The 22,328-nt window shown below is 36.9% G+C and overlaps 1 protein-coding gene across 2 annotated transcripts in view; it reads right to left on the bottom strand.

Moving 5' to 3' along the window:
- Positions 1-2,005: 2,005 nt before the first annotated feature.
- The window catches only part of TAP38 (thylakoid-associated phosphatase 38), a 128,050-nt gene continuing 107,727 nt past the window's right edge, over positions 2,006-22,328 (bottom strand). For both annotated transcript variants that reach the window (XM_089791768.1, XM_089791767.1), the window contains exons 7-11: positions 3,336-3,452; positions 3,111-3,165; positions 2,961-2,993; positions 2,751-2,797; positions 2,006-2,423 (exon numbers count right to left, since the gene is read on the bottom strand). In XM_089791768.1, the coding sequence (XP_089647894.1) occupies positions 2,288-2,423; positions 2,751-2,797; positions 2,961-2,993; positions 3,111-3,165; positions 3,336-3,452 (388 nt within the window). In that variant the 3' untranslated portion in view covers positions 2,006-2,287. The remainder of the gene's footprint in view (positions 2,424-2,750; positions 2,798-2,960; positions 2,994-3,110; positions 3,166-3,335; positions 3,453-22,328) is intronic.

Genomic DNA, 22,328 nt, shown 5'->3' on the forward strand with positions numbered 1-22,328 from the left:
CCCTTGTTGGTATGTAATCGTCTATCCCGCTGACATAATGGGTATTAATTTGTTATTCAATATTAAATTAAAATTGTAAGTTCATTGTTTTATAAATTTCAAATCATTAATAAATTATTCTATACAACCATTTTGTCAGCTGCAGAGCTACTTCGCCTTGTTGGTACCACCTTAACCACCAAACACGTCGCCTCTCTCATGATGGGTGCACATTTACCCTCATGTCTCCCATCCTTGTTAACACCACCCACTCGCTCGACCATACTACTGCCTTGCTCTATGGGTCATGGGTTAGCAAGGAGTTTAAACGCACACGGGTTGGAAAAAAGGGAATCAACTAGGAGGGGCGACATTGATATAAGTGGGCAGTTAGAAAATAGGAGGAGACTAGGGAAAGGGGAGTAGGATGTAGGGGGTTAGCGTATTGTAGTGATAGGTTAATCATGGGGTTTTTGTTATGAATTTATGTGTCTAATATATGCATTAAATAGGATGTATAGCATCATGGGCTACTTAAAGGTACATAATGTTTTATATAATTAGGAGTTAAATCAATGTTTTATGTGTGTGTAAACATTAACATAGTTAGAGATTCAAACATAATTAGATATAGCTAGATATTTAGATATAAAGATGTAACTGTTATACGACTCAAATGTATGTATACTAATTAAGATTCACATCATACTCCACAAATTAGGAATATAGTAATATTAAAGTGCACAAATTTCATATAGATTCATTAAAGAGTGAATTAAAGTGGAGAAGTGAGGCATATATATATATATATAGAGAGAGAGAGAGAGAGCATGCTAACCAATATGTGGACGAAAGGAATAAGTTAGGCATACATAGATATATATGTTATAATGCTGTTTTTAATAAATTGTATGATATATGTATTTAAGCATTAAAACTTATTTTCTTGAAGATGATTTTTTTTAAAATTATGTTTGCTTGCTAACCTTGTAGTGACAAGTTGTTTAGGGACTATATACCCAAGGAGAGTAGGTTGTTATTTTAATTTATTTGGTAGCAAACGAGTAATTAATGTTCGGGTGTTACCTTCAAATAGGACAATGAGATGGAACTAGGTTCGTAAAATGTTAAGGCAAATTGTCCAAGTAGCTAATAAATTTACTAATGCATACACTCTAATATGCTTAGTTGAGTACTACATTCAGACCTAAAACCCCCTTGTTAAGATGTAAGCATTGAAGTCATTTCACAGTTAATGAACCTTACACTACTCAAAGACCTTAAGTATGTGCATCTGGAACATTCAACTCACAGACAAACTTAGTTGCTCCAAGTCAATGTCAATGTGTATTTAACCTAGACTTCTCTTTCCGAAAAAAAAATATTGTTGGTGTGTATTGCCCTGGATTTTGGGCATGACAGTTTCTGAGGTTGGTGATATGGTGTTTTTGAGGTTGTATCCCTATAGACAATCATCTAGTTGAAACCACATTTTTATGGGCCCTACAAGGTGGTAAGTAGAGTTGGTACAATAGCTTATGAGGTAGAACATCCAGCTGACAGCATAATTCATAATACATTTCAAGAGTCTCAAGAAGGTGCTAGGATAGTGAATCACTCTTTCACAAGAGCTACCTCTGCTTGACTATGAAGGCAAATCAATTCTAGAAGCTAAAACAGTGCTGGATGCGAGAGAGGATAGGTTAAGGAACAAAAGTCATCCTTAAGTATTTGGTGAAAAGGAAAGAGCTACCCCAAAAAGATGCAACATGAGAGGGAGTTGAGATTTTTTAACATCCCAACTTGAAAGTGTCTTGAACAAACAATTAAGGGTAAGAGATGGTGATGAGATATAAATTTTGCCTTTCAGATGATTTGAGGAAACACCTTTTTAGATACACTACCTTCAATTCACCTTATGGACATTATAAATACTCTCTTATATTCTATATGTGCCTTTCCAAAGTCATAAATACGAATCTAAAACAACCAAGCTATTGTTTGACGAACTAGGAGCAAACAAGAGTTTTAGCAGATTTTGTACCTTTTTTTGTACTTCCACAATATTCTTAAGGCTGCACAAACTTGGTAATAATTACACCTTACAGTACAAAATAAACAGTTTGAACAGAAATCAAATAAACAGAAAAGTGGAGATTTTCCAAAATAAAGTGATGCAGTATGTATGTATCATCTCCACATAAAATGAGAAATATTAGTACAATGCAATTGAAGATTTCCAATTACAAAATGGGGTATAGATATTTTTTTTGTAATCAGGTTACAGGCGAAGAGCTTGAAGAGAACTTCAGCTCACAAGCTCTTGTCCAAAGACAGAGGTTAACCAAATTCCAAAGGATACAATAGCAACTGTGGCAGCTGCTTGCAAGATTTCACTCCCCAAATTCTGCTCTTCCTCAGGACCATCTTGCTGTTCTATTCTTCTATAAAGCAAAGCAAAAAGAGTGATTAAATAAAACATGTGGGATCAAGGAAGGTCTAGAACACTGAAGAAACAACTAAAATTACTTGGGTACTCTAGTATAAGTACTACAACTGAGACAGGTATGACTGGCTTACAGTCTGTCTTTCCAACAAGCTAGCTATATGGTCATGCCACTCTACACCAAATTTGTGAAAGCTAACTCTCCTAAAAGTTCTTAACAGCCCACAATTCATTCTAAGAATTGTAGACACAGAAATAAATCATTTTTTCAGACAACCCACACCTTTAATAATGTCAATACGCAAATAGCATTGCAATCATTTACCTAAAGTCTGCAATAACAACACTAACATTGTCCTGTGTATCTCGTTTCTGCAACACAGACCATTCTCTTGTCACAACATTATAAACTTAACAAATCCCTAGTCTTCCAAATGTGAAGTCACCATCCAAATAATTAATATAACACCAAAAATCAGTAAAAGCTGATATCCTTAAAGACCCAATTGTTTAAACATGTCAAAAAAGGTTTTACCAGAGCGGCATCAGCAAGTGCTTCACAGGCTGACTGAAAACCACCATCATCAAAAAACTTGTAAGAAACTGAGTACGTAGAAAAAGTTTTGGAATGTCTTGTTCAAAGCTAGGAAGTAGTGAAAAGAAAACAAAAGACAGAGAACCATACCTGCACATCACCATGTTGTCTAAGTTGATTTCTAACAAACCTTACAGCATCCACACTGAACAGATAAAGTAGTAAGATTTAAACTAGACAGCACTTTTCATGCTCCTCTCAGAATGTAGAAAGTCGAAGACAAAAGATTATGCATTCTAAAAATCCACCAAATTTCAAATACCACGGTATATTCAGAAGAGAAGAAATACCAGAAAAACATATATATCCTAGTACCTGTTCATGCAATCCCAAAGGCCATCAGAGGCAAGTAATATAAACTCAGTATCAGGACCCAACTGTGCATGGTATATGTCAGGAGAAGCAGTAACCCAGTCACCATTGAACTTGATTCTGATACATAATCATTCAGGGATCTATTTATTGAATTTGAATAATAAAAATTCAAGACATGCTTATTTTATCTGTTTTCAAAATAAAAACAGGGACAATGAATCATGACCAAAGACCAGAAAGAGCAGATACTCATATATTATTTATCAACAGCTGCAAAGCTATTTCCTGGGAGTGGCTTATCAAACCATAAATAGAGGTTATGGAGCTTGTTTTGTGAGATTCAAGATGAAGTGATTGGATCCCTTATTCTTCATGAAACTAGTTTTTCTGTGACAATAATAAGCACAAGTTCTTAATTTCATATCAATAAAATTATAAAAGTAAGGCCCTAAGAACTTAGAATCAATGATTTTGTAGGTGCTGAACATAGTTACAAGGAGGCTAATACCAGTATGGGTGATTAGGACGTGTACCAATATACCATTTTCAAAATAAAAGTAGAGATGAATACTTGGAATACACACACACACACACACACACACACATATATATGTTCACACACGATTTAGAAAAATCATCATAGAATGGACATGCAACATTAAAGAATGTAAAATATAGTCTTTACAGGGACAGCAACCCCCCACCCACAAACAAAGCATTTCCAAATGGGACATCCATGAAACATTTCATTATTAAAAGAAGCCCTTTCTCTTCTTTTTGTTTTGCAGCGGGGCGGGGTGGAGTGTTAAGAGAGGCGTCTAATTAACACACACTAATCCGGAAATGTTATTGGGCCCAACCTAAGATTTGAGCTTGTTATTTCTAGATGTATCAAAGATGAGGTTGACAGTGATTTTCTATTAAGGAGTTGTTAGCGACTCTGTGGTTTAGATTAGGCCTTTGATCCTCTCACTATTCAGGAAGCAATTATGAGGGTTAGCAACATGGTTATCTCTACTCCAAAGGCCAAAACTTAAGTCATAATTTTCTCCATCTAAGAAAGACAAGAAACCTTTTCAAAATGAGTGGCCTAAAAAGCCTAGCTTATTTGATCCCGCTAAGAATGAATTGAAGAAGAAGTTATGCTTTGCCTATAAGGTACCATGGGAACCAATTCATAGGTGCCTAGATGACAGTAAAATTCATCAAACATTAGAGGATTCCAACAGTGAGGAGGAGCTAGTAATGGGACAAACAGTGAAAATAAAGTGACCCCAAAGATAAGCAAATTGATTTAGCAGAGCACTTTTTTTTAGCTAGAATGAAGGAAAGTACCATTGAAATTTGAGACACTCTCGAGTACTCCTGAGTATGACTCTTTCAGAAATAGAGGAATTCTACACAGGCAATGAGTTAGAGCTCTGATAGACAGAGGAGCAACCCACAGTTTCATAGACAAGGCCTTGGTGGCCAAGAGAGGATTTCAGACAAAGGACTTTGAGGGCTTCAGTGTGATGTTGACCAATGGATTTACATTGACTTGCACCAAGAGGATTCCCCGCCAGAGTACTGCCTCGGGCAATTACACAATTGCAAATGGTTTTTATGTGGTAGAAAATGGGGAGACTAATCTCATTTTGGGAGTTTAGTGGTTGCACTCATTGGGTAAGTACTCTTGGAGTTCTCAGACCATGGAGCTGAAATTCAAAGTAGATGGTTACTTCATCACATGTCTAATGGTTTACACCTAGAGATAGCTAAAAGGATAGAGAGCATCTTTTGTCATCATGAGGTTGCTTGAGTATCTAAATGCCTGATTTCTTCTAAGAAGTCTTCAGTTGGGGAGAAAACATATCACACGGATATTCAGACTATTCTAGATAAGCAGTGTGGTTTTCAATGGTATTCCACCGAGTAGTCCAACAAAGAGAGGATTTCAACATGTGATTGAGCTTCGGGAAGGAGCCAAGCCAATGATTAGTACTACTTACCATCACCCAAAGAGGCACAAATAAGAGAAAAAAAGGCTATCAGAAGTTGTTGGATACAAGGCACATTAGGCCCAATTCGAGACCCTTTGCTTCTTTTATGGTGATCGCCAAGAAGGATGGGACAATGAGGATGTGTCTTGATTACCAAGCACTCAATAAGAGGACAGGAGAACTGGCACACAATTCCTATGATTGATGAACTTATTGATGAACTCCACAAGGAAATCTACTTCTACAAATTTGATCTTAGGTCCGAATTTCACCAAATTACAAAGAGGAAGACATGCATAAAGCAGTCTTCTGGTGTCATTATGGACACTGAATTTCTAGTTATGGCCTTCAGATTAACTAGCGCTCCTAATTTTCAACATCACATGAACCACATGTTGAACAAGAAGTTGCAGAAGTTTGCAATTGTATTCTTTGATGATACATTGATCTACAAAACTTGGGAGGACCACCTTCAACACATTGATGAGGTGTTGGGAATTATGGAGACTCAATCCTTATTTGGGAAGGCATCATGTGAATTTGGGTGACAGAGGTGCTCTGTCTAAATCAGGCAATTGATGCTAATGGAGTTAAGGTAGATCAGGGGAAGATTCGAGTTATTATTGATTGGCTCCCATCAAAGGTTGTGTCACATTTGAGAAGGTTCCTTGGATTGTGTATCATAGGAGGCTTGTGAAGATAGTTTTAGAGCACATTACACCTCTTATAGATTTGACAGAAACAGGACCATTCTCTTGGTCCAAATCAGCACCAGTGTTTGACCATCTTAAGGAGGTCACGAGCACTTAACCTATCTTGGCTCTTCCTGATTTCTTACAACCCTATGTGCATGAAATGAATTGGAGTTGTGCTTGAGTAACCTATAGCTTATGCAAACAGAAAAAGTAGAGACATTGAGAGATGTTATTCCACCTCTGATAAGGAAATACTCACAATCATGCACTCATTGGCAAAATTCAAATAGTACCTAGTTGGAGGGAAGTTTGTGGAAGGGACTAATCACAACAGTCTAAAATACTTCATGGGGAAAACGATATGAATGAGGGACAGGAAAAGTGGGTAAGAAAATCATAGGCTTATGACTTTGGTATTGAGCATGTAAATGGGGAGGAGTATGCAGTAGCAGATACCTTGTCTAGGAAATCCATTGTGTGTGCAATGTCTGAAACTTTAGTGGATTAGAAGTCCTAACTTTTAGTTGAGAACTCTAAGAATAGTTTTGCATGTGAGATCATGAATGGGAAGCTTCAGAATAATTGATATATGGTGATTGATGAAAGAAGATTATCAATACTATTCATGATACACCTCTAGAAAGTCATTAGTGGTACATCAAACATATTGTCAAGTGAGAGGGATTTCCTAGAAAGGATTGAAGGACGATGTGCATTGTGCTTAGAAATATTAGAGAATATGAAATTTGTCAACAAAATAATCCTGAGCAGGTCTATTGTCATTCCCCTAGCCTGAAAGATGCATTGCAGCTTTAATGGATGACAGTAGGGCTATAAATCAATGAAAACTCAAAGGAACCCAACCTTGCAAAGAACCTAGGTGGCATAAGGAATGGAAATTCAATAAATGGCGGCAATCTTTAAGTAGGGACGACCTGATCAAGGAGAATAAAATGAATTGTATAGGGCAGCATGGGAATTAGTTATATAAACCGTCATATACTTAAGAACCAACCAGGATTAAAAAGAACTTTTTATAGGGCTGACCCAATAATCAGTTGAAGAGTTGTGTTCCTTGCTAGATGAAGAGTTGTGATTCCCTCCATTGAGAGATATAAAGTGAACACATTTCATTGGAGAAGAGAGGCAGATAAGTGGGAGAGAAGTTCAGATCTGATTAGCAGCAAAACAATAATTAAATTATAACAGAAAACAGCATGCCATGTTGAGTGTCATGCCTCCACCATGTGAAGAAGACAACCGTGCAAACAGACGTCTACCTTTACGGGGATGTTAAACTGTATATTGAAGAAGGCCCCAAGGAAGATAAAACATCAATAAGCATCAGCAGTTGCATAATAGAAAACATAACTAATTCAGAACTTGTTTTTAAATCATTGATCAGAAGGCAGTAACCTTCTTGTTATTTTTGTATGCATGAATATATGACAAAATGTGTATGTTTGATATTATGCAGCAATATAATGTACAGTTCTTTATAATTAATATAGGCACATAACATTATGTATATATTGTATATAGGTAATAATATAGATCTTTAAATAGAAACAATCAATTGTGGCAAGATGGGGAAGGGAGTACAAGGAAATGGTTATAGGATACCCTACTAGGCAAACCACCTCATATGAGATGGCAGAAGGCCACATGAAATCAAGAGAAATGAATTATCCTCATTCCTCCCTTGGACGTAGGGTAGAGGATCACTTGGGTGCCTTGTTGTAATTTCTCACCCCACCTCTAGATTGAACAATTAATGGGACGGATTCAAAGGAGTCTCAATTTTAGGAGCATAAATAAGGGTGGCATGATCAAGGAGAATGGCTGTAGGTTATCTCACTAGGTACACCACCTCATATGAGATGGTGGAAGGCCACATGAGGCCAAGAGAGATGGTATATTTTCTCTCGGGCCTAGGGTAAAGGATCATTTTGGGTTTTCTATCATGTCTCCTTGCCGAAGCTTTGTTATGGTTGAAACCTACGATGTCCCCTTCTTAAATACTAAATACTAATAAAAATAAAATGGAAAAATAAATAAATAATATAATATAATCACAATAAGAAAGTCATTTCAATTTTGTGAAGTCTATTGAGGGGACAAAATTGCAAAATAGTATTGAAAGTTGTAATATCCCCTACTGAGACATAGCTTGTTTTACTCTATTATTCCTCACTAGAGTTTAGATTCCATTGGTAATGGCAATACAAAACATTTCTTACTAGGAGAATGCTGATTCCTATGATGAATGTTCATTATTATGCATTTCAATTACATTAAGGAATAATTGTTGATTTGTAATACATACTCAATTCCACAATTCCTCATTTCACTTTTAATTGCTAACCTTGAGAAAGATGGGAAAAAATTTTCCATGAGCATTTTATGATGGCCCCATTTTCATGAGCATCGGAGTTTCAGGAATCAGCTTATTATTATGTTTGTCGTAGGTTAATTATTGCAAAAAGAGGGTCTCCTAAGACAGAGGCTTGATTAACGAAGGCTCATGTCTTCTTCGGAATTCCGTAAATTTTAGTTTGGTCTTTCTTTGGTTCAAATTAGACTTCATTTGGCATATACTTACTATTTATAGTAAGTATTGAGAAGGGCCCTTTCTATTTTTAGTAAGGCAGTCATACGGATAGAGAATGCAGTGGTTGACTTTAGATGGTTCATCAAAATAATGAGTATTTTTGGAGTTATGACATTTAATTATTAATAAAGTAATACTATATTAATAATTAATTAAAAGCACGCATCATCAAAAGTTATTTGACTTTATTATTAAAGGGGATCATTTAATTTTTTTTTTGATGAATAGTCCTTTTCTATTGATAAATAATATACTTAGATGTAATTCACAAAAAAGGGGCTGAAGGATACAAGATCACCCCACGAAAGTTCACACGGCCATAGCCGGAATCAACAACTATTCATCAGAAAAAAACTTATCAGAAACAACCCTCAGGCTACCAATGCAATACCAACTGAGGGGGGTGGTTCATCCCGATCATGAAATCCCCAGTCATCCCTGGGATTTGCAGGTGGGTTGGGAACAGTCTAGCCGTTAGCAACATCGTTGGGGGCCTAGTCTTTATCTTTGGTATCAGTCCACAAAGGTGAAATAGCCAAGTCCAAGGAAAGGGCCATTTACCAAAAACAACACGCTGAGCACTAGGAGGGGGAGCCATCGGGCCCAAGGACTAGTCTATGCCACCATGGGGCGAGGAAGTCGAGCGGCAATGCCAACCACCATTGCCACCACTAGGAGAGCAGTGGTGGAAAGCCTACGAACGTGGCATGTGTGAGCGGCAGCCAGAAGACCTACAACCCCAGCGGCAGCCCCTGGGCGGAGTAGCAAAGCACCAGGAGGTACTCTGGCAACCGTACAGGGAGCATTGCCCCAATGATTGAGTAGATCCTGAAGGTGGGCCACCTCCAGAGCCACCTTATTGGCTTGCACTTGAATCTTTATCATTAGATCATTACAAATGCATGCTTTAGTATACATAGCAACACTTAAGTCAAGAAAACTGTGAGTGAAAAGAACAACATTTCTATCTTTCCACAAAGTAAACAAAATCTGCATCCTAAAAGTTTAATGATTATAATGTCAAATTATAAATTGCATATGAGAAATAATGTAAAGTGCCAATTTAAAGGGACACATAAGTGTTTATTAAGGTTTACTTTATATTACTTCGTTGTGCACCAACTAAAAGGAAATATAATAAATTATTATATTTCAAACTTTGCGACAAAAGCACATATGTTCTTTAAAATATGCAAATAGTGAACTTGAAGCTTCCAACAGATTTATCTTGGAGATTATAAATGCACTGAATTCAAAGATTGATTCATTCTTGATGCATTTGATATTTTGTTGATTTGGTTAAGAATTGGAGACCAAGGTATGAGTCTCAGGCTTGAAGAATTGTAAATACAATTCTTCCAACTTTAATAGCACACTGAATTGGTGAAACACCCAACTAATTGTATCAGCCGTTGGTTTCACTCAGAGGCCAAGACTGATATCATTGTTTACAGAGATCGACAATTAGCAGCCCCATTTCATTTCACACATCTTTACAAAGGCAGAAAAATATTTATAATGTAGATCGCAACAGTATAAAAAGGCTGCATTTGGAGATTAAGGCTGTCATGGCTTCATTAGTGGGACAAACTCATTAATTACAGGGAGCGATAATAATTTGAGGGCTGGTGTTTGCAGAAGGGAAGGCATATTTTGATTTGAGGGTGCCATTTTTCATTAGTTTCAGCTTTACATCTAGGAGACTTCAGTTCCACTATGCTGCAATTGCTACTGAAGAATTCCATCAGTTGTGAAGAATTCAGATTTTCAAATTTCTCATTGTATATCAACTTCATTTAGTTTGGCACATTGTTGTCATGTCCCCTCTCTAGTTTGACTAGCATAGTCATAAGAGTTGGCCTATTATTGGAGTCCCGTAAGCTAGCAGTGGTGGAGAGAGACTCATACTGGATATTCAGTGACCAAAGTTGATTCTACAATCAGTTTGAGAGCCAATCGAGAAAGTTCCTTAATTTTAGGGATTTCCTAAAATTTAGGAGGTTGTGGCAGTGATCAGATTTGAGGCTCCTCCGGACTAGTATATGGTTTCAGTTTCAGGGTGACAAGGTATATTCCCTAGTTTCTAGGAGCATCCCTAGTTTTTAGAAATGGAACTGCTAGTTGACCTTCATTGCTCGACATCAATCAAAGGTAGGTGATAGAACCCATACACTGATTATTTGGTTGGTTTGGCTTTCCAATTGAATAAAATGAAATATTTTTAATATTTCCTAGGTTTGCATTTAAATAAATTAAAATAAAGCTATTTATATAGCTAATTGGAGTAAAAAGGGAATTTTGGCTCCATTGGTTAGGCAAGCCTATGTGTTATACCTTGTTGGAAAGGTCTTGAATTATTATAACTTATTTTCATCATCTAGAGACCTTCGGGCACCTAGAGTTGTGTTATTTGAGGAAAGGGGTGTTTTTCTTATACACAAAGGCCTTTTAATTGAGAAGATGCCATTTTATAATAAAGGGAAACGCATAATCTCCCTTTAGGGTTCGATTGGCTTTGACAAGGAGATAAAAGGAGATGTTGGCTCATTCTTTCATTATCTGTTACATCTTCATTCTTGGTATTTGTGATTTTGCTCCGAGGAGCGATTCTAGAGGACTAGGACACAAACTCTAGAGCCTGGCCATTGGGACACAAACCCCAATAGATAGTTTCAGCAGCATTCTACAGTATTGTTCGAGCAGTTGACAAAGTTTGTTAAGTTCAGCGTTTGGGTGTGCTTGTGCATTGCACGTTGAGGGTCTTGTTTGGCACGTTGGGAGTTTCTTGCTGCCTCGGCGTGACTATAGAAGCCGTATGGCTGCCTTTCAGTTGGCACATGATTTGTTGGTCGGCTTACGTCAACCATCTCTACCCTTTTGGTGCACAGTCCATTCTTGCAACTGGCATCTTCATTCCTTGTTTGTAAACACCTTTGTTGGTATACTGATTACATATGTTGCCTAGTATGATTTGTAGCTATTTTGGTTGACTCTATATTATATTATTTGCTGTTGTTAATTATTGTTTTACTTATATTTGGAACATACCAAAAAAAAAAAAAAACAATATTTTTGCAAGTTCTATCTAATTCTCTAAGACCATAAGGAAAGCATAGGAAAATCTATTATTTTAATTAAAATTTACAAAAGTTCATTGATAGGATCCTTTTGGGATCTTTCAATTGTACTTGGCTTGGCATTTGTTAAAAGGGTTTTATTTGGTTGCGTAATAATTGTTTGATGAAATGTCATTGTAGCAGCTATTCATGTTCAGTTTATAATAAATCAATAATATATATGTCAAGTGTTTCCGAAAATGTCCATTCACTAGAGGTCACATTTTACATGTAGAAATCATATGTATGCTTTCAAAAGGTCAAAAAAGATTGCATTTGCATTTTAGTTGTTTGCATAGATATATTGGAAATCATTTGCAAGATTTTAAACTCCATTTGAAACCATTCCAAACAAGCAAAAACAATTTGAAAATAAAAGCCAGCAAGAAAGAGCTTGCATGCAAAGTGTTTGACAGAATGTCTAACATCTGAAAAATAAATATATATGGTGTTTGTCAGAGTTAGAACCAACAGGGGTTCTTATACATTTGGATACCATCTTTGAGTAAGGTCCCTCAGAGGATTTGTGGCACATATATGTGTTTCCTAGTTTGGGGCTACATCCTCAAGGATTCATGATATACATTTTTATCCATATCCTGGATGTTTCCTCCAACATGGTGTTACTCCATAATTGTCTTATATATTAAAGATATACACAAATAATATGTATAATTACAATCCTAGTTCCATTATAGATAGATAGATAGATAGATAGATAATAAAGGAACTAGGCACGTGCATTTTCAATCCTATCTTATATATTAGTTTGATTATCTTTAATAAATAGGATTTATTTACACACATGCGAGCATGCACACACACACTCTCTCTCTCTGAAGGATCACACATCATAATTACTATGCATTGGTTTTCCATGTTAATCGCATCTCTCAATATGGACAAGCCTCCATTAATAATCTTTTATGCATCTCTCTCCCATTAGTACGGTTTCTTTAATCAAATTCTTTAGGTGATTAAGATGACAGTATGCAATTTATATGATGCATAATAGTCCAATATAAATATAATGCTGTCATAATATAATGTAGGGTCTATTTGTATTAGTATAACGCAGTTATATGTGATGCATAAACACTCTATTTATATTAGTTTAGTGTACAGTAAATATTTGCATAACACTGTGTTTCTAGAAGGCTATTAGATTTTACAGGTAACTTTATGTCAGAAATCCCAGATTTCAGATAATGAAGCACCAATTCTCAATTCCCTTCCTTTCTGATGACAATCTAGTTGTCTTTTTGTTTGATATCTCTTTTTCTAACAGGTATGATTCAGGAACAATGAAATTTATGGTTCATGTCTCTGATGATCCCTGGATGAACTCAAATTCCCACAGAGTGACTGGTGATAATGGATTGGACCAGTGATACCACTGTAGGAGCCCTGCTGACTCACTCTAGAACTGTGTTGGATAGATGTTTTTGTTTTGACTGTTTTTGCAAAAAAAATTGAGTCTTGCGTATAGATTTTTTTGTAATTTTCAGGAAGTATAGAAATGCTTAAAATGACAAATACAATTACTGAAAACAATTAACTACTATAGTTTGCCAACATAATCTTCAAATGCAATTTTTATAAATGCAATTATTACAATTATAAACATGTAGACAAGCAACTAATTAAAGAGAACTTGATAATTTATTTGGGCGTTGGATAAGATGCTGCTGTTGTAGTAGAAATTCCACACCACATTCAAATGATAATTTCAGACCAAGCCTTCAAACCCTACTGTGGGATGTGACACCGAGTAAGGTGACTTGTGTGCTGCAAAATGGTTCCCAAACTGATAAATGCAAGTATCAACAAACCCCGCGTAGGAATACGTATTCAATCACTGCCTCAACCAGGTAGATCACAGCCCTGTCAAGACCCAAGGAAGTGGTGCTGATTGCAGGAATAAATGCACAAATTCATCGTCAAACAACCAGACTCTTCCTTCCTTAATTTACAGATGTAGCAATTCTCCCTAAACCCTTCTTTCTCAACTTCCAAAATGCAGACTAGTGTTCACCAAAATGGTATACAATAGCACTAATTTAATTACAATTTGAATTCAGACCTCAAGTACAATTCACTGGATCCTTGACCAGCTCAAACTGCAACCCAGATGGAGAAATCAGACTTCTCTGAATTCCCAACACTGAAACCCTTAAGAGTCTTCACCAAATTCATAAAATACAAATAACAACATATGGTCGATTTGCAAGAAAGAAGCCCTTTTATAATAATAAAAAATGAACTTTGGCTTCTTCCATACACCAAATGCCACTAGGCTTCATTGTTACACTTTTCACTAAAGAAGCTTCAACTTGACACCATCAAATTAGAATCATGAAATGGTAAAGTTATTAATTAAGCTAGGCTTAATTAATAACTTGCAATATAAAACTCATTAATTAATCCAAGCAATCACTGAAGGAGCCAAGTTACAAGGTGCCTTAAATGCACTACTAAAAAAGAAACTATGCCAGAACTGACTTACTATAAATAGCAAGTTTCTCAACTAAGATCCTCAAAACACAGCGTCAGCTCACTAGGGTCACAATGATGAACTAACATTGCAAGCTATTGGAATCTGCTAAATTGTTGCATTTCAGTCCTCCCTCCCCAAGATTGCTTGTCCCCGAGCAATTGCAATCTAGGGTGTTCAAGTATATCCTCAGGCTCCTAAGTGGTATCCTCATTTGGAAGACCCCGTCAATTCACCAAAAAATATCTGATGATCCGTCGACGCAAATCCCTCTCCCTGGCATCTAGTATAGCCCTAGGAATCAACTCTAATATCCCCTCATTGTTCAATGGGGGTAAAGTAGAAAATGGGACACGCCTATCGAACACCTTCTTGAGGTGTGATACATGAAACACATTATCAACTTTTCTATCCTCTGGCAAATTGAGCTCATAGGCTACCTCAACCACACATCTAACCACAGAAAGGACCATAATAGTGAGGCTTGGGTTTCTCAACTCCACTCTCCCTAATGGAAGACCGCCTGTAAAGCTAGAACATCAAGTACACCATATCCCCCAACTTAAAAGAATGAGCAGTCCTTGTTTGATCAGCATTCTACTTCTACTGATTCTGTGCCTTTTGGATATTGTCTCTCAAAGTCCTCACAGCATCCTGATTGTCCTGTACTAAGTTTCCTTCTTTGGGTACCCTACTATTATTGAATAACAAATCCATGAAGCTTGGGGGATCATACTCATACAAGGCTCTAAATGGGGACATCTCAATAGACATGTGGTGAGTGGAATTATAACAATACTCATATAGGTATATCCACTTCACCTAAGCCCACTGTTGTGCCAAAACATAATTCTACAGATAGATCTCCACCCTTTTATTAACAATCTCAGTCAGAGGGTGGTAAGTAGTGGTCGAAGTCAACTCAGTACCACATAATCCGAACAACTCCTACCAAAAGTGACTTACAAAATGACTATATCTTGATCACTTACAATACTCTAGGTGTAATATCCCCCTAATAACAAATAGTTAGGATATATATATATATATAAACACTTCATGAATCTATAGAAATCATAAGAGTCAACATTTATAAGAAATTGATTAAAGACTATTTTAATTATAAGTTAAATAGTTATATTATATCATTTAAATAAAATTGCTTGGCATTTGTAATAGAAATATGTATATAAATATTAGATTTTATTTTGGATAATTGAGAAGAATTAATAATAAAGAATAAATTAATAAATAATAATAATAAAAATAGTAAGAGTTGTCAACTTATCAAGAATGAGAGTTTGATTAAAAAATTAATTGATTAAAGAACCACTCTATAAGTAATCATCTATATAACATCGATTACAACTTACAAATGATGTCATTAATGATAACTGGTCAAAGGGATGTAATCCATTTCGAACAACTCTTACTCAGGTATAAGATGGTACCCGTATCGTCTCTTCAAGGGGAAATCATGGGCAAGACAATAAGAAAGAAGCGGACGGAGGAACAGACACACACCCACATATTGCGAAGAAGTAATAAGACAAAAACCCACTGATATAAATAGAACATCATCACAAAGGAGTATACGGGCAATCCAGGCACATTGACTATAAAGTTGGCTGCTTACGAAAGAGGCTCGAGTAAGACGTTTCACCTCCCTTGCACGACGATAGATTGACTTGGTTATTTCCAATCAGTAAAAGAAAGGAAGCACGACGTATATACTGCAACTCGGATTAATTTGAACAAATGCACAAGTCATCAAGACATTGGTTAACAATCAAGGAAGAAGAAGCAAGAAGCCACATCAAATACATAATACCGTCATTTCTTAACTTGGATGATAACAAGAAATTAAGACCATCACCCAACAAACATAAGCAATCCATAAAAAGAGAATAAAGTAGTAGACCAATAAGCATTATAGTAAGTTCAACAACTGGGAACAGGACACATGGAACAAGAAAAATAAAATCAATAGCATGCAAAGAATTCGATCCTAGTGAAGATGCTTAAGTTATAATAAAGCTTGATTTGATTAGTACACACATAGTCTCCAGAATGATACTTCTTTGTCCTCGCAACATATACAAACAAGTTCATATATTCTGATAATCCACAGGCTATGAATCTTGGTAGGATAACGTGATTGTTATAGAAGACAAACAAATAGGACCACAGAGTCACCAGTGAGGTGCAGGAAAGAAATATGATACATCTTACATAGACGTCCTTGGCAATGAGAGGATTTCAACAAATTGTAGTTTAACTCAGAAGAGGTATATATTTACATAGTGAATAACAGTGCAGTCTAATAGACGATAAGAGATATATATGTCTAGACAATATATAGTCTTTCCCTTCAAAGAGTAAAAGAGATGTCAAAGATAAGATCAATTTGAGTATTTGTTATTAATAGTATAAGAATGATACTAAGAGTTGTTACGAATGGATGGGGATATATTAGAGATGTTATAACTACAGACCAAGCAATAACTTGGTAGAAGGCATTCATTTGAATGTTGAGTTTCTCCAAAAGAGAACCCAAAGATTACAGGGCATTCATATTTGAATGTCAAGATTCCAAATTGGAATCCTAGAGAGAGATTTTTAGAGAATCTCTTAGAGACAATATATATTGTAGTGGGCAAACATACAGGCATATGTCAGAGATAGAGACTTGGTAGAGGTGGGATCTTTACCAAGTAGTATTATCAGAGATCCCAAAGAGGCCTAAGGGAGAATCTCTTTCTATGACAATTACCTAATCGAGATATAATTCTCACCAGAGGGTTAGGTGATTGGAGAAAGGATTTCTCTCAAAGGATTACAAAGGGTAGCTTGGGTAAGTGTTTAGACTAGCATTTACTTAATACAATATTGCTAATGTGTTTTACATACAATTTTTGATATTGTACTGACAAATGGTTGTAGGTGACAATGCTCGAACATAAGTGGAAATGCGGGGACATTCATAGCGAGCAACTCCTGAATGGTCTTCTCAATCTCATCCTTTAGCCACTTAGGGTGCCAATAGGAGTGATCATAATGGGCTTTGTGCCCTCATCTAGCTCAATAATGTGCTCTATCCCTCTATCAAGTGGCCTGCCAGGTGGTAAGTCACTAAATACCTTTAGAGTGTTTGGTTTTTAGTTGTTGAATACCTGGATGGTAGGTTTACCGAACTTTCATTTAAACCTGATAATGCTATGTGTAAAGAATGTCAACTCAGTAAGATGACTAAGTCAATTTTTTCAAGCAAGTCGCACTCACCTGATGACATATTGGAATCAGTTCATACTGATCTTTGTGGTTCCATGAAAGTTGCAAGTTACTATGGTGATAGATACTTTATTCTATTTGTTGATGATTATTGGTTTTTTGTCCCATAAAATGTAGGCAACATCCTACACTCTACTGCCCCATCAACTATGTCATGATCAACTAAATGCTGCATCTGCCTAAAAGAAATCAACTTGAGATTGCTATTTGTAATAGCCTTAAGGATGTGAGGTTTACATCCTTAATGAGCCTCATCTCCATCTTCTTGGTGCTAAGATAAATGTCCTCTATGGTATGCAACCAGCTCATACCAAGAACTACATCAGTGCTCCCCATGTCCACCACATAAAAATCTTTCTTAAAAAATAATTATTCAGCTCCATGGGAAGCTCAGAAATCATCTTGTTACACGAGAGTCTAACCATCAGCCACCTGCACTCTAAATTCTTCAAACTCTTCTGTCTTAATCCCTCTCTTGCAAACCAAACATGAATCTATAAGATTTTGAGTAGTGCCTGTGTCACTTTAAGCAATAACACATTGTCTTGCCAAGAGACCACACATCCTAAATACACCTTCCTTTTTCATGCTAGAAAGGTATACTACCTTGAGGTAAGAATCATTAATCACATCATCACCATCCCCTGATGCCTTGTGTGTCTCATGCTCATGATCAGCTGGCTGTCCAAAAAAATCAGAACTCCCATCCTCCTCATAGAACCACTCCATCATCATGTTTTTATCCTTAGGCTTCAAAGGAAAATTATGTTTATCATAGGGCCCTCTACAATAAAAACATAGTCTCCTCCTCCTTAGATCATTAAGAGTCTCCTGATCTAAAGGGGTTTCTATATGACGCTTAGAATCAGATGTCATCTTTCTTAGGGGCTGTTCTATAATCATATGACGAAGCAGTAGGTTTTGAAGCAAACTTGCTTCATCGAGTAGACATCTCAATGTTCCTTGATTTTTTCATGGCTTCCTGCAAGGTAGGTGGATCCAAGGACTTAATCCACCCTCTGAGAGGATCAACCAATCCATATACAAATAGCATCACTTGTCTCCTCTCTGAATGTCATACACCATCATAGATAGACACTGAAACTCACTACTAAATGCCTCAAGGCCCCCTGTCTGTCTCAATTGTGCCAGCTCTCTGAAGTAAGTCTAAGGGTTCTTCTGATCAAATCTCTCTACCAATCCGTCAACAAACTGTTGGTAGGATACTATCTAGTCGTGATGTTGTGAAACTAGCCCATGGTACCACTAGTCATGAGCTATCCCGTCTAAATGCAACACAACAAAGTATATAGTGTCACATTAGTCATGGGGCACAAAGAGAGATGTGTCGAGATTATGTATCCAAGCTCTCACAATGACCTTCCTACTACCATCAAAGTGAGTCAAGTTGCCTCCCTCAGATCAATCTATCTAGGCCTCTATCTCTCAAGTGCAGGCCAACCTCTCATGTGCTCTTTCTTTTGTGTCAAGAACCTATAAAAGTTTAGATTCTACTTGATGGCCTGCGGAAGAGCATCCCACTCGGCATAATGGGCCACCACATCATCAGCAAATGGTGTGGCCTCTGTCTCAATACTGTCCACGTCTAACTCAAGTCTTAGGAAAGTAGGTCATTGTGCCCTATCATAGTCACCTGTGTGCTTAGTCATGTCAATCCTGTCCTCAACTCTAGACTTGTGAGAGCTGACTAAAATACTCCTAGTACCTCTATCTCTGCTCCATCCTCTAGGGAGAGAGATATGCTGCAAAGTCTCAAATAGCTGCTACAATACATCAACAACATGATGTTGACCATGTGCAAGGTCTCTCAGTGTCTCCCTAGCCAGCCTATCAATATCAAAACCAATACTAGCATCCCTGTAACCTGTACCACCAAAACCACCAGCCACCATGACAGCCATGCTGCCAACCCATATCTTAGGTTCTCCATTACCTGCTGGTGAAGTCCTTCCCTTGTGGGTATATAGTATGCTCGGTATGAAACTTTGTGCTATAATGAACCAAGTCTCCCTACAGGCTGGCAGGAAACCACTCTGATACTACTGTAGGAGCCCTACTAGCTCACTCTAGAATTGCGTTCGATAGATGTTTTTGTTTTGAATGTTTTTGCAATTCTTTTTGGGGTTTTGAGCAGATATGTCTTTTTTGTAATTTTCATAAAGTATAAAAATGCTTGAAATGACAAATACAATTACTGAAAACTACTGTAGTGTGCCAAAATAATCTTCAATTGCGATTTTGATAAATGCAATTACTTAATTATAAACATGTGGACAAGAAACTAATTAAGAGAACTTGATAATGTACTTGGGCATTAGATAAGATGCATTTGTTGTAGTAGAAATTCCATGCTACATTCTGATAATAATTTTAGACCAAGCCTTCAAACACTATTGTGGGATGTGACACCAAGTAAGGTGACTTGTATGCTGCAAAATGGCTCCCAGAATGATAAATGGGAGTATCAACAAACTCCAAGCAGGAATAGGTATTCAATCGCTGCCTCAACCAAGTAGATTACAGCCCTATCAAGAACCAAGGAAGTGACGTTGATTGCAAAAAAAAATGCACAGATCAACCCAAACAACCAGTCTCTACCTTCTGTAATTTGCAGCTGTAGCAATTCTCCCCAAACTCTTCTTTCTTAGTTCCAGAATGCAGATCAATTTTAATCAAAATGGTATACAACGGCACCAATTTAATTACAAATTGAATTCAGACCTCAGGCACAATTCTCTAGATCCTTGACCAGCTCCAAGTGCAACCCAAATGGAGAAATCAGACTTCTCTGAATTCCCAATGAGGAAACCCATAGGGTCTTGACCAAATTCATAAAATGCAAATAACAAGAGATGGTCGATTTGCAAGAAAGAAGCCTTTTATGATTAAAAAAAGAATTGTGGCTTCTTCCATACACCAAACACCACTAGGCTTCATTGTTACACTTTTCATTAAAGAAGCTTCAACTTGACACTATCAAATTAGAATCATGAAATAATAAAGTTATTAATTAAGATAGGCTTAATTAATAACTTGCAATATAAAACTCGTTAATTAATCCATTCAATCACTGATGGAGCCAAGTCGCCAGGGGGCTCAACTGTACTAGTAAAAATAGAAACTATGCAAGAAATGACTCATTATAAATAGCAAGCCACTCAACTAAGACCCTCAAAACACAATGTCAGCTCACGAGAGTCACGATGATGAACTGACATTGCCAAGCTACTGGAAGTTGCTAAATTAGTGACATTATAGTAGGTGACATTAAATAAGGTTGTAGTTGTTGCAAACTTGCATCACTTAAATGAGCTTCTCGTCATCTCATTAACATGGTAGTCATAACATCTGGTAGTTGTAACAATAAAAGTCTACATCAATAAATTGTTACACTCTCCTTGAGAGGCAAGCTTTTATTTTTCAATTTCTCACATCTTGTTCTTTTACTTGTACTAAATTACTAAAACTAGTCTCAAAACCATTGTCTAATCTTATGAAGGTGTAATGTATCGAATGTCACACCTCAACAGTATGGACACTTACACTATACTCAATTACACACTCCCACCGTACCAATCAGTGCTTCCACCTTGCCACACACACTTCCACCATACCGTGCACACTCCACACACCACATGCGCCACCCGCATGCACCTCACATGCCACTTGTACACACTTTGCATGCCACCTACATGCACTACACAGTCTGCATGCCACCAACACGTATTTTGCACACCATAACTTTGCACACATATTGCACATTGCATGCCACCTGCATTCACTCTGCACATTGCATGCACTTTGCATGCCACCCATACACACTCCCAATACTACACGACTCTGCATGCCACCCACACACACTTTGCACATCGCACACACTTTGCACATTGCATGTCACTCTACACACCTACAACTCTGCAAGCACTATGCATGCCACCCAAAAACACTTCGCATACTACACGCCACCCACACACATCTTGCCCATCACACAACACCCACACACACTCAACACATCGCATGCACTCCACACACTGCACACCTATTGTATTTCCAGCGATTGACTAGGGATTTCACCTCAAACTTCTCTCGCAGAGAAGAACTCATTAAAGCACATAAAGATTACCTGAACAATGAGATTTCTTTTCAGCCAAGACTCCCTCCCAAGAGGGGTAGAAAACTCACAGTTTGAATATCACAATAAATTGATTAACCCTAATGATTGATCAAGCAAGGAAGTTTTGCATTCTCCTTCTATCACATAAGATCCCTCTAAAGTTGAATAGACTCCCTTTGAATATCATTTCCTCTATATGATCTCAACTCACTAAACCAACCTATTTCTTGTATATGTCCTGCAATCAAGAGGGATTAATAATAACTGATATAGTATTTCAGCTGGCTTTAAATGACTCTTTTTTCAATTTGCATCAATGAGAATCTTGTGCTAGAAGACTCCAAATGGACTACACAATGACCTAACGTGAGTGTGCTACTAATTTTGACAATATTCAGTTCATATATATGACCTAAGCATGAGAAATGAACACCTACAGCCAATTGGCATTTTTACAAACAGTTGGTATGCAAACTAACTAGCTGATAAATAATGATATTGAATTGTTTAAATGACACCAGCAACTATTATCTTCTTAATTTGCAATGAAATTTCTAATATAATGCTCATGAAATATGGCCAAGACTTTTGGCAATTTACATGGATTACAAAATGATAATGCTGATATAATGCACACTTACAGCTGAAACTTATAACACCTAAGAAAGC

This window comes from Cupressus sempervirens, chromosome 7, assembly GCF_028749045.1.
Source record: "Cupressus sempervirens isolate cs-2001-9-10 chromosome 7, ASM2874904v1, whole genome shotgun sequence".
In the NCBI taxonomy this organism is placed as follows: Eukaryota; Viridiplantae; Streptophyta; class Pinopsida; order Cupressales; family Cupressaceae; genus Cupressus; species Cupressus sempervirens.